At 38.2% G+C, this 13,228-nt stretch overlaps 1 protein-coding gene across 3 annotated transcripts in view; it reads left to right on the top strand.

The window, feature by feature from the left end:
* The window catches only part of IMPA1 (inositol monophosphatase 1), a 450,995-nt gene extending 438,246 nt beyond the window's left edge, over nt 1-12,749 (top strand). For all 3 annotated transcript variants that reach the window (XM_044089366.1, XM_044089368.1, XM_044089367.1), the window contains exon 9: nt 11,277-12,749. In XM_044089366.1, coding sequence (XP_043945301.1) covers nt 11,277-11,395 — 119 coding nt within the window. In that variant the 3' untranslated portion in view covers nt 11,396-12,749. The remainder of the gene's footprint in view (nt 1-11,276) is intronic.
* The last annotated feature ends 479 nt before the right edge of the window (nt 12,750-13,228 follow it).

Below are 13,228 nucleotides of genomic sequence, written 5' to 3'. Positions count from 1 at the left end.
AAAGGAACCGACTGGAGACCCATTTTGGACTTATCCATCCTAAACACATTCCTACTCGTGCCAAAATTCAAGATGCTCACATTACAGCAACTTCTTCCCATGCTGAGCAAGGAGTTTTGGCTGGTAACATTGGACCTCAAGGAGGCATACCTGCATGTCCCAATCAGACAAAGCTGCAGAAGATACCTCAGATTTCTTGCAGGTTCAATCCACTATCAATTCTCTGCATTGCCCTTTGGCTTATCTACTGCGCCCGGAGTATTCACAAAGTGCCTGGCATCAGTGATTGCCTACTGCAGACTTCAAGGGATACAAATTTACCCTTATCTGGACGACTGCCTGATCCAAGCGGACAGCAAACGATACTACTGGAACATCTGGCATATGTGACACGGTTACTGCTTTCTCTGGGATATACCATCAACAAGGAGAAATCAAGACTAACACCATCTCAGAAAATAACCTTCCTGGGTGCCAACTTGGACACAAACACCCAGATGGCATATCTTACTCCAGAAAAACAAGGGCAACTATCTCAGTACTTCAAAACACTAGCAAAAGTACCAGGCTTACTGCAAGGAAAATCCTGCAGGCTCTGGGATTCATGGCATCTTGCATTCTTCTAATCCCATGTGCAAAGCTGCATATGAGGAAACTTCAATGGTACCTGAAAAATCTATGGTCTCAACACAGTCACAGTTTGGAAGCAATTATACCAATAATTCCATGTTTGCAAAAGGAATTTCTATGGTGGGCCCAAGCATGTCAAGTAAACACAGGCCTTCCATTCTGCAAGCCTCAAGCAAAACAAGTCATAACCACAGACGCCTCAGATTACGCCCTGGGCGCACATGAAGGACAGGTGCATTCAGGGCAGATGGTCCCAAAAGGAAAAGCACCTTCACATCAATCAAAAGAAATGCTAGCAGTAATAAATGCAATTACAGCTTTCAAGGACTTCCTGCATCCAGGACAATTACTGATAAGAACAGACAACACCTCAGTAATGTGGTACATAAACAAACAAGGAGGAACACATTCATACCCCTTGTGCAGACTAGCCATGACTCTTTGGAACTTGGCTCTGGAAAGACAAATCGAACTTCAAGCACAGTACTTGCCAGGACTGGAAAACACACTGGCAGACACTCTAAGCAGAAATATGACAGATCCACACGAATGGAAGTTACATCCTCAGGTGTTTACAGAGATAATCCAAGCGTGGGGGAGACAAGACATAGATCTTTTTGCCTCCCACAGGAACCATCAACTTAAAAAGTTTTGTTCAAGGATCTTTTATCCAAAGGCCTGGAAAGTGGACGCCCTTTCATTCAGTTGGACAGCATGGACAGTTTATGCATTCCCACCTCTGCCCCTTCTGCCCAAGGTGCTTTTGAAAGCAAGAACAGACAAACCGAGGATGATACTGATTGCTCCAGATTGGCCAAGGCAACACTGGTATCCACTCCTGAGGAGCCTAACACATACTCCTCCCTGGTCCCTGCCTCTAATGCCTCTCCTACTGACTCAGAACAGCTACAAAACTCTTCACAGTCAGCTGAAAACACTCAACCTCGCTGCATGGAAAATTCCTTGACACCACAACATTCCCTACTCTCCAAGGAGGTGCAGGATGTCATTTTGTAGGCCAGAAGACCATCTACTAGAAAAGCATACTCTGCAAAATGGAAGCGGTTTTGCTGTTGGAATGAGAAAAGAGGCCAGGACCCTAGAAAATTGAACTTGCCTCAGGTTTTACAGTACCTAGCTGAACTGCTGAACAGTGGACTTTCATTTTCTTCCATAAAAATACATGCCTCAGCCATTTCTGCAGAATTCAACACGGATCCTCCTTTATTCTCTCACCCACTCTTCGACAGTTCCTCAGACGGGCTAAGAATATAAGACCTCCAAGGAAGCAACCAATACCAGCCTGGGACCTTAATTACATACTAGAAAAATTAACATTGCCTCCCTTTGAACCTGCTGCCTCAACAGATCTGCAACATTTGTCCTGGAAAACAGCTTTCCTTCTGGCTATCACTTCAGCTCGTAGGGTTTCTGAACTACAGGCCCTCATGGCGGTGCAGCCCTTCCTCATCTTCCATCAGGACAGGGTTTCCCTTCGTACCAACCCATCTTTTATGCCAAAAGTGGTATCCAGGGTAGCCTTAAATCAAGCCATACACCTACCTACCTTTTATCCTAACCCTCAAAACAAAGGGGAGAGGCTGCTTCACACTTTAGACATCCATAGGCAGCTACGTTATTATTTGGACAGAAGAAAGTCCTTCAGGAAATCAGAACAACTTTTTGTGTCCTATGCCGTAGGGGCTCAAGGGAAACCAGTTACCAAACAGACCATTTCCAAGTGGATTGGCCACTGCATACGGTTTTGTTATTCCTATCATGGGAAATCTGTCCCTACTGGTATCAGATCTCACTCCACCAGGGCCACAGCCACCTCTACAGCCTTCCTCAGAGGCGTTCCTACTAAGGATATTTTGGAGGCAGCCACTTGGAGTTCTGTACATACCTTCACAAAACACTACCACCTACCCTTATATTCCAGAACAAGAGCAGGCTTTGCCACTGCTGTTTTGCAGGGCATTCTGGCTCAACCCAGTTCCTCATAGTACCTACCACCCTATGCATAGCTTTGGGACTCTACCCATCTGTGATTACTGCAGCTGTATGCACGATGAACATAGTACAGTTTTGTACCTACCATAAATGTAGATGTTCGAGTGCTCATACAGCTGCAGTACAGGTTTCCCTCCCCTCCTTCCCCACTTGGTAAAGGCATGGGGCCTAACAACCTCTTCATACCACCTGACTGGGTTATCCTGCTAGGTTTTATTTGCTTGCTTACACTGATTTTGCATTACATTGCATTGCCTGCATATGTAGATAAGCCTTATTTATGTATTGCCTCCCTTTTGGGGGCACCTGACATCTGGGGCAAGAAAGACTGAAGAACATGGCGTCGGCTGTGTCTTATATACTCTGGCCTTACTGACGTCAGAAGAGTAAGCGACGACAACCGACGCCGGACCAAGACTTTGGAATTCAGCCGACCGAGGGACTGCCTGACGGCTGAAAACCCATCTGTGATTACTGCAGCTGTATGAGCACTCGAACATCTACATTTATGGTAGGTACAAAACTGTACTTTGTCTTGAACATTACTGCATATCAGTTATATATATTTTATATCATATTATTTTCATAGATATTGATGTCATAGCAGAAAGAAAACTATATTCTGTCAGTTATAGTGACCAGGTTGAATTCAATTCCTAAAAGCTACTTTGTCTCCCACAAAAAGAAGCCACTGACCCAACTAATTCAATTAAACATAAATGAAAGTAACTAATAGCTACATATATTTAAAATGTGTGATCCCTAAAATTTATAATGTTCTTTCTGTGAACTCCTGTACACTAGATATGCCTACAGAACTTTTCAAAATGTCATCACTCAGACTTGAAATGCATACCTGTGTATCTTTAGTAAAAGTCATTTGTTAACCTGAGTGAAAGAACAGCTGTATAGGGTACATATAAGGCCAAGCAAAACCTTCAGCTAACACCACCACAGTGCCAATAAAGGGTACCCCCGATGAGATGTATTAAAACACAATTACATATAATATAAACTCAATAAAGGAATGCAGGAAATGACTACGAATAGAGGGACAGTGGTTTTCATTGAGTAAGGGGCCAAAACCAACCATGATGAAACGCAATCAAAAAAGCAGCTGCAGAACGTGGTGAAGCAAAAACACACAGAGTACTTCAGAGTAAAAAAATAATGTGAAATCACAACATCAACACTTGCTTTCAGACATAATCCTTCATCAGTATAACAATTCAAATTAAGAACTCATTTAAATATAAAATGAAAATGATCACATGATATCACACAGCCAATAACACTTAAAAATCATTTAAAATTAAACTTCTCTCAAACACATTTCTTTCAACTTTAAAACAGGTTTTATGGAAATCATTCGATTTATGCAAGGGGCATGATCAGTGTTTAAACACAATATCCATTTATATTCCTTTAATTCTAACTTATTATTCAAATTGCCACCCCTGGCATCATTCAAAACTACATCCAAAACCCTAAACGTAAAAACATGATTTTTCCCCATTTTCTTTCAAGTGTTGAGCCAGCGCATTAGTCATAATACCCCTATGGATTTCTGATGTGTGTTCCACTATTTTCTCCCTTAATCTCCGAGTCGATTTTCCTGCATAAAAGGCAGAATATATCTTACAGGTAGACAAATATAAACAATATTATTAGTATTACAATTTGCATAACAATTCTGAACTAACAGTATTGTAAAAGCACAGTTCAGCAGAGTTAGTCAGCTGAATACTAATGATAATATCATTGTCCAAATGCATGAAGTAATGGAAGAATTCATTGACAGAGGGTACGATAAAGCTCTCTTGGAAAAGCTTTATCACGAGGTTCTTAGTGAAAGAAATAATACAGTGAAACCATATTTTAGCTCTACAGATTCATACCAACCTATTTCTAAAAATAAGAATAGTAATAAATTATATTATGTCACAAGATTTAATAGATGTACTAGAGATATAGAAACTGTTATATGAAAAAATTGGTGTATTTTGTTATCTCTTCCTGAGTTGACTCAATTAAGTAATAATTTTCCGAATTTTTCTTATAAAAACTGTTCTAGTCTTAAGAAACATCTTTGTTACAAAGATTTCTTGCAGCATGCAAAAGTTGTATCTACTAGACAAGGGACTGTTCCTTGCTGTAACTGTTTGGTTTGTGAGATTATAAATAAGGAGAGATGTTTCATACATCCTATTACAAATAGAAGATATATGTTGAACTGTTATGCGAATTGTAAGGGTCTGTATCATATGAGCAAATCCCACAAATTGTGAACGCTCATAATATCGAACGTACCGGACCTCAAAGTGCTTTTTCTGAGATTGCGGCACAGTGAAGAATGGGATATTTGCCCTTTTCTCACTGTAGTGCGATCTTGGAGTTGGAATATATATTTAGTGGGGGGGGGTGCAGCCCCCCACAATAGGAAGTTTGAGGTTTGGTACGTTCGATATTATGAGCATTCGCAATTTGTGCGATTCGCTCATATGATGTAGACCCAAATTGTAATATTCGTTTTATATTTAAATGACTTCTTAATTAGAATTTTTATACTGATGAAGGATTATGTTTGAAAGCTTTATCATTAAAGTGTTGACGTTGTGATTTTACGTTGTTTTTTTACTCTTACCAACCATGATGAAGACAGGACAGAATGAGAGCCAGCACTGAATACATTCTAGACCAAACACTCTAGGTTTAGGGTAGTACAGTGACAGAACACTACTGTTGTGGAGACACGAGATATAGTGTAGGTTTATAGTGGAGTGTGTGCACACCCATGGAGCAATCCATGTTCCCCCTGCTTTGAAACGGTAAATAATTTCAGGTAAAGTAAGAGAAGAGGAGAAAGCAGGAAACCTCTCCGACTGCTCAAGCCACATCAGAATTTGTTGCATGTTATACAGCTGAGAAAAGAAAAGGCTGGGTAAATGGAGCAACTGTAGGACCAAGTAACCCCACTAGGATGTGCAGTAGCAAACCCACCTTGGCTAATACTAACACAACTAAAATCCCTTAACACACCACATTCCCTCCAAGTCCAAGAGTACCTACACAAAAATTAATTGAAATTATGCTATTAGTAAAATAAATTAAAGCCAATAATACTATGCCATGCTGCTTACATTTTTTATTATGTACTTTTTCACCATCAGAACATATACATTTGTCTACTTTGTAACACTCTGAGTATACTGCAGTGAAATGTAGCACATCTTCTTCAGTTTGATTTCAGCACTTTCTGCAATTAATTTTGACTGATTTGGCATCCGTAAGTCTCTTGCATAGAACTTTAAGGTAAGGAAAATGAGAAAAATAAGGGAGATGATAGGATGAGCACCATAATGCCACTTGCAGAAGAGCAGATGGTTAGAAATGACTAGAGAAGAAGCAGAAAGTGATTATAACAATGCAGATGAGGACTAAAACCTGGGAAGGTTTATCAGTGAATGCAGTGAAGTATATACTGATAAATTCACAATGTGATACATATATATATATATATATATATATATATATATATATATATCCTAAACCAAGGGTATTAGAGATAGTTTTGAATTTAGGTTCATAGATTAGTATTAGACTAACTGCCCTTGCGAACCATTTTAAGCCTAGCCAATTATCCCTTGTGAGACTCAAACCCTGCACCTTCTGTTTGTAAGGTAAACACCTTAACCATTAGGCCACCCATGAGGATAACATTGATATATTTGCCAAGAAGGAACTGGAATGTGATAACTGATTAGTATGTTTTAACATTAGTAATATTAAAGCTTTGCTGTATAATGTTTGTGACACTGTTGATTGTTAATTTAGTGGTAGTAAGATGCTGTCTGGTTCGATTCTCAGCTAGAGCGTCTTCTGCGTGGAGACATGCGTGATTGAGCGTACCTTCACTGAAGGTTGTGCATCAGAGCTGGTAACTCGCCATGTAAAAATCAACTACCAATCATTAGCGGACCGGAGTTCCTCTGTGGCGACCCCTAACCGGGAAAAGCCGAAAGACACAAACAAACAAACAAATAATACTGGTAAAATGTAAGATAACCAGAACTTTGAAGCAGGACATTTTTCTGCAGAAGTGTCACAGGTCATAGGTCATGGGTCACGGATCACTGCTGCTGTCTCACAGTGCTCGATTCTGCAGTTCAGTTTTCAGCTGTGGTGCCTTCTGTGCTGAGTACGCATGTCTAACCTGCATCTTTTTAGCTGGATGCCGTGGTTTCTTCTCATATCCCAAAGATGTGCACAGGTGAATCAACATTCCTCCAAATTACCCATATGTATGCAGTGCTGTATGAAAAGTTGGTTTGTATGTCTTTTGATAGCCTGGTGCTTCATCCTCCAATTCTTCAGCTTTTATTAATGTTTCTTTTACTTTTTCTAATAATGTCCACAAAATCAGTTGTTTTTTCTGCAGTATATCTGACTTCACATCATCAGTCTTGTCTTCTTGATGATGTGAAGTTAGATTGATACTGGATTTATTTGAAGTATTGTGGGTCTGTGCCACTGGGTGCATTATTGAAAAAAAAAGTCAAATGTGGCCAGTTGAATAGTTAACATTCTGAGAAAGTAAGTGATTACCTATAGAGGAAACAGGACAGAACTAAGTAGCAAGAAAACATACTGCTTTGCTGTGTGCTATAAGTGCTTTTAGGAGTGTACTAAAACAAACTGGTGTAGATTCTCCAAACAAAGATGAAACAAACCAAACAAATCCAATAGCCCAAAGGTGTACACGAAAAAGTTTATATTACACAAGAAATTTAACGAAGCGCTTTTCATCACTGTTTTTCTAGTAACTTCATCAGATCAAGTAAAAAACTTCAAGACAAGTTTAAATAACAAATTTAAACAACATCACATTTTAAACTTCCTATCAACAACCAGGACTGTATTAACACATGTTTTTAAAGGGAAGCAACTAACAAATGTATGCAATTTAGTATACACTTAACTTTTCAATAAAATATAAGTATGTAGCAAAACTTGAATATTATGTACACTTCCGAAAAATGCTAAAAACTAAAAAGCATCATCTGTTTAAGCTTTTTAACTTAAGCAAACAGGTGATATTACATGCTTCATTGAGACCTGGACTAGAAAAGGCATTCAATCTCAGTTGCCAGGCTAATTCACTTTCCTCTAAAAGTAAGTTAAGTGGGCCACCCCTAACATCTACCTGGACTTGGTCTATTGCCTTAAACATGAACTTGTGTCCCCCATCGAGTGTGAATGTTTAGCAAGAGAATTGTCACTTTTGTTGATATCAATTGCATGAGTGTGTTCATATACTCTGTCACGGAGCCTACGCTCTGTTTTTCCAACATAAAAAGCTGTGCAGGATGAAAACTTGGTGATATACACAACAAACATACAGGAAGTTTGTGTTTTAATTCAAACTTCCTCTCATTAATTGTAAATATCTTACCTAACTCAAATTTACACAGCCTGCACATACCACACGTAAACATCCCTGCATGTCTATTCACATTCGTTAATTCGTGCCTTTCTAATAAATTTTTGAGGTTGAAACCTGGGGACACCTCCTAATTATTCCACTAGGAGTTTGTCATTGCTAATAAATTCCCAGGTTTAGTATAATATAAATCTAACCTTATCACTGTCCTTACAGTATGTAGTGATGAAACTTGTTCTGTAGTTAGGCATCATGGTAGAATTAGTCAAATTCACATCTTGGCTAAAACACCCGAGGTTGGAACTAGTGACTATTAGTTCTGTTCCGATGGTCACCCCTGGATCACTCAATATAGGCTTGATTAACCCATTGAGTCTTTTATATTGCACTTCTTCAACTAGTGGGTCAATCAAGTTTGGATATCCCCGATGTCGAAACATATTACTCAGTAACTCACATTCCCCAATAAAATCGTCCTTCACAGACCATTTTAGCTGCTCTAACAAGTTGACCCTTAACAATAGAATGTTTTTGTGTAAAGGGATGGCTACTTGTAAAGTGGAGAAATGAGTTACAGTAAGTGTCCTTTCTGAAAATTTTGGACACATATCTATTGTTCCCCACATCCTTAGTTAACCTAATGTCAAGGTAGTCACTAGAATTACAATTAAAATTCAACGTGAAATCAAGAAATTCAGTCATGTGGTTTAAATAATCAACAAAATTTTGTGCCTGTATTCCATCACCTTTGAAGAGGATAAAAATATCGCCCGAAAAACGAGTATAATATACAAGTTTGGACATCTGGTGGGGGTTGTTAAGAATGAAGTTTCTTTCCCAGTGTGCCATTACTAAATTGGCCAAACTGGCCCCACATGGTGAACCCATGGCCACTCCCCTCTTCTGGAGATAGAACTCCTTATTAAAAGTAAAAACGTTATTGGTAAGAATTAAATCAAGTAAAACTTCTATCGGGTATATCACATTGGCTGGTGCCCCCTTAGTTTTAAGCATTAAGCTGACCCATTTGACCTCCTCCAAATGAGGGATCGATGTATAAAGATCTTTGACATCGATGGTTAAAAGATTATTGTCACTATGGAACTCAAGGTCATTAATCTTTTGCAGGAACGTCCAGGAGTCTTTACAGACCTGGGGTTCAGACACCAACTACCTTCGCACAAGGATATGTAATAGAACCCTTTCCATCTATCAAGAGTCTCATGGGGGGATTTGCCAAGTCCTTGTGCACCTTGGGGATGCCAAACATAACTAGAACTTTTTGCCACAGAGTTGACATATAATTATATATGTTGATGTTAGTTTTTGCCTCAATAAATAAGTCGTTAAGATAACTTCTAATACAACCATAAGCAACATTGATTGCATTAAGTGACGCTTTAGAGTAAGCATCACTGTTCAGGAGTATTCCCATTCAAGTGTGATAATCCACAAGATCAAAGATAGTCAAACCACCCCTTTATTAGGTTTAACTACTCTCACTAGCAAAGATCTTAGTGTATTCAAAGCCAGTACCTCCTCTTGGGTGACATTATCATTCCTAGCTTTTCTGATGCCATAGTGTCCTTGGGTATGGACAATATGCCTTAAATCAAGTTCAGAAACATTTTCAAAAATACTAAGTACAGGATGTAAAGGTGGATTAAATGTACTAGGGATCCTAAAGGCCCGATCACTATCCACCATGTTACCAAATAAAACGGTAAGGTTGAGTTTCCTAACAAAGTACTTTAAGTCCATAATGGATTGTACAATGTACACATTTGCTATTTAAACTTGTCTTGAAGTTTTTTACTTGATCTGATGAAGTTACTGTATCAACAGTGACGAAAAGCACTTCATTAAATTCCTTGTGTAATATAAACTTTTTGTGTATACCTTTGGGCCATTGGATTTGCTGGACTTGTTTGGTTTACTTTCAGGAGTGTGCATACCTCTCCACTCTTCCATGAGCTGCCAAATTTCCCTGCTTTTGCTTCATATTTTTTTGTGCTTTTGATAATACTTCAGGTTTTATGGCAAGTAATTGAGGATTGCAATTGTTGCAAAATAGTAACAGACATTTGATGTGAACTTTGGAGCTAGATTATCAGTACTGAAGTGAAATCCTGATCCCATGTATAAAAATGGAAAAAGGGGTTGTGGATGGATGGATTTGTAGTTCAGTCTTCATATCCTGCCGAAATGCAACTCATTTGACCCCAACATGACGTCATCACCTTGATGAGCAAATAAATGCTACTTCCTCTGCATGCTCAATTAAGAAAAGGGTACATTGTCTGAAGGGGAGGTGTTTTTTGGTGCTGTTTACTATTTAAAAGTACTGGAACTGCTATTTCTTATAACATCACCAAAATCAAGTAAACAAAGAAATGTAGATAAGGTACAAATGTCAAATTAGATGCTGTCAGGTACTGCTGATCAGAATTTCCGGAAGTTGCACCCGACTGTAAATAAGTGTCGAGAGGGCTTCCCCTTGGTAGTGTTAGTGCTGTAGGCAATCAGCTGATTTCTCACAGGGGAACATCAGTGTGTGTTTACTATGCAGAATCAGTTAAATCTGCCTCACTTTGTTTTGTCTGTATTTTTCCATTACTTTTGCTGTTGTATGTATGGGCTGTTGCTCACATGTACTGGCATGGGTACATCCCAAAACATTGACTTTTTTTCCTCTGATTTATAACTGCTACTTACTCTGCTCTTACTAGTGTTCCACATGGAGAAAGTTAGATATTGGAACAACATAGTTTCCTGCCTGCCGCACGTTTATTCATTTTCTGATTTTTCCAGCGTCATTAACTCTTGCTGACTGAAACTTGTTTCTTTAAGTTGGCCCTCAGTATGGTGAGACTGTATCATATAAGCCACCCTTACAGATATAAATGGATTTTCACCTGTTTGCTGTACAGAAGATTTTTTCCTAGCACAGTTGCCTTTGCATTAGATGCATTTCATATATTCTCTTTGAATTGGGTTTTGATGCTGGAGTGACATCAGTACTTTTTAGAAGCTTTTTTTTTTAAGCTGTTAAACCCTTTTTCTAAGGTGTTGATTAAACAGTTTTCTAGACACCTTCATCTATAAGGAGTACACTGTGAGGAATTAAAACTAGGTAAAATACAAGTTGTACATTGTATTATAGTAATTTTAATTTATTTTTCCATTTCTACAGGAGGCCCATTTGACTTAATGTCTAGAAGGGTAATAGCAGCAAACAGTAAAGTCATTGGGGAAAGAATTGCCAAAGAACTTCAGATAATACCTTTTGAAAGGGATGATGGAAACCAGTGAAAGAAGCTTTGTATCAAGACTGAACCTCTTTTGAAAGAAGGATGTACATGCATTTTATTGTACATGGCGCACTGCTAAGTTTAATAAACTGGTTTTAATTTGAACCAGTCCTTGTTAAACTGCTGTGATTGGTTTTATACCTTGTGTTTCTTAGAAAAGCATTTGTTTTAAGAAATGTAATGCCTCTGTATGTCTTTACATTGTAGCATTATCTGTGTTGACCATAATGGTCTGAAACACTGTGCTGAACATCTACATGGAATGTTCCTGGAATTACAAAATTAGCTGAATGATTTAGTTAGAAAGGTGTACTTTCCATACATTTTGTGGTCCAGTATGTTCACCACAGCTGTTGCAAGCACATTTTTGGTAAAAAGACTTGTAAAAACTTTGATGTTTGACTAGAATTAAAGTAACCTTGTTTAGTTAGAATTTAGACATAATGTGCAAGTTGTACTGGTTACATGGCTGATGTAGATGGAAGCCACTAACATATTTCGCCTTCTGGTATATCAACTACAGTGTCAATGATACTACTTCCCTTGTAGTGTTGTGTCTTTGCTCCAGATAATATAATTTCTTTTATGTAAAACTTTTGATTCATGAAACCAGTCAGCACTGTTTGTTTTTATTAGGTATCACACCTCATTCAGTATGTGCTTCATAACATGTCTGCGCCATGCTCTACAGCATAGTATAATTACTTAATGTTAATTATACCATAGATAATTTTGTTTAGCCAGTCCACTTTTAGGACTCTGTGTTAACATTTCTTATAACCTTTGTGGAATAAGAACCTGACTCTAAAGAAATGAAAAGAGAAATGCAGAGTAATTTCATGTCTGAATTCAGCAGTTTCTGAAACTGTTGTGATTATTTTACAAATGTGTTCTGCAAAGATTTGGATTTATGATACTGAGCTATGACATATGGTCTCTTTGCCATTAAAAAATGTGGGCAAGAACAAATACGGTTCTCAGATGCTACAGTTAACATATCTCACACACGCTCTGTAATGTATGTAACAAGTAGGACACAGTTTGACTGTCCTTGCTATACCAATCTGGAAAGAGCCAAAAAATAGGGCAAAGGTGCAAAAAATAGGGACAGGTTTTAATTATTGCACTTATAAACTTGGAAAGTTGCTAGGATATCAGGTTTTGCATTATGATGCATGTAAGGCAAAAATGTGGACAGTTGAGAGGTATGCATGGAGGTCACGTTTACTGAAGTGGCACTGGTAAAAGCTGCAGTATTTCTGGAAATAAAAGGGTGTTAATGGTGAATGTTGACTGCATTACAAGTGTTATGTATAAAATAGGAGGGACATAGTAATAAAAGTTATCAAGAAATACTTGAACAGTGTGAGTTTTCTGAGAGGAAGTAGTTTAGAATTTGATTTGAACATGAACATACTGTATTAAGGAACTTGAATAAAACTAACTACATATTTCCATAAACTGTAAAAATATGACAGAATTAAAATACAAAAACTGAAGTGAAAAGTATACCAGCAATCGTCAGCTATGTGGGTGTGGATTGTACAGTGTTTACTCAGTTGTGCTTTTGTTAAAGCATTCTGGCTTTACTCTCAGGGTCTATATTACATATCCAAACACTTAAATGTTCAAATTGCTAAAGATCAACCTTTAGTGATCGAACATTTAAATGTTTGAATATGAATACAAATTAAAAAAAAAAACTAAAGGGTGTAAGCAGGGGGGAAAGCACCCCTGCACACCCCCAACTACTTAAATATACCAACTCCAAGATTGTGCTACAGTGTAGGGAATGGGAAATTTCCTGTTTCTACACTGTAGCACACTGAAGTGC

This window comes from Protopterus annectens, chromosome 12.part0, assembly GCF_019279795.1.
Source record: "Protopterus annectens isolate FY-2018-M chromosome 12.part0, PAN1.0, whole genome shotgun sequence".
Classification (NCBI taxonomy): domain Eukaryota; kingdom Metazoa; phylum Chordata; order Ceratodontiformes; family Protopteridae; genus Protopterus; species Protopterus annectens.
The sequence above is the reverse complement of the archived record's forward strand: the minus strand, read 5'-3'. Positions and strand labels throughout refer to the sequence as shown.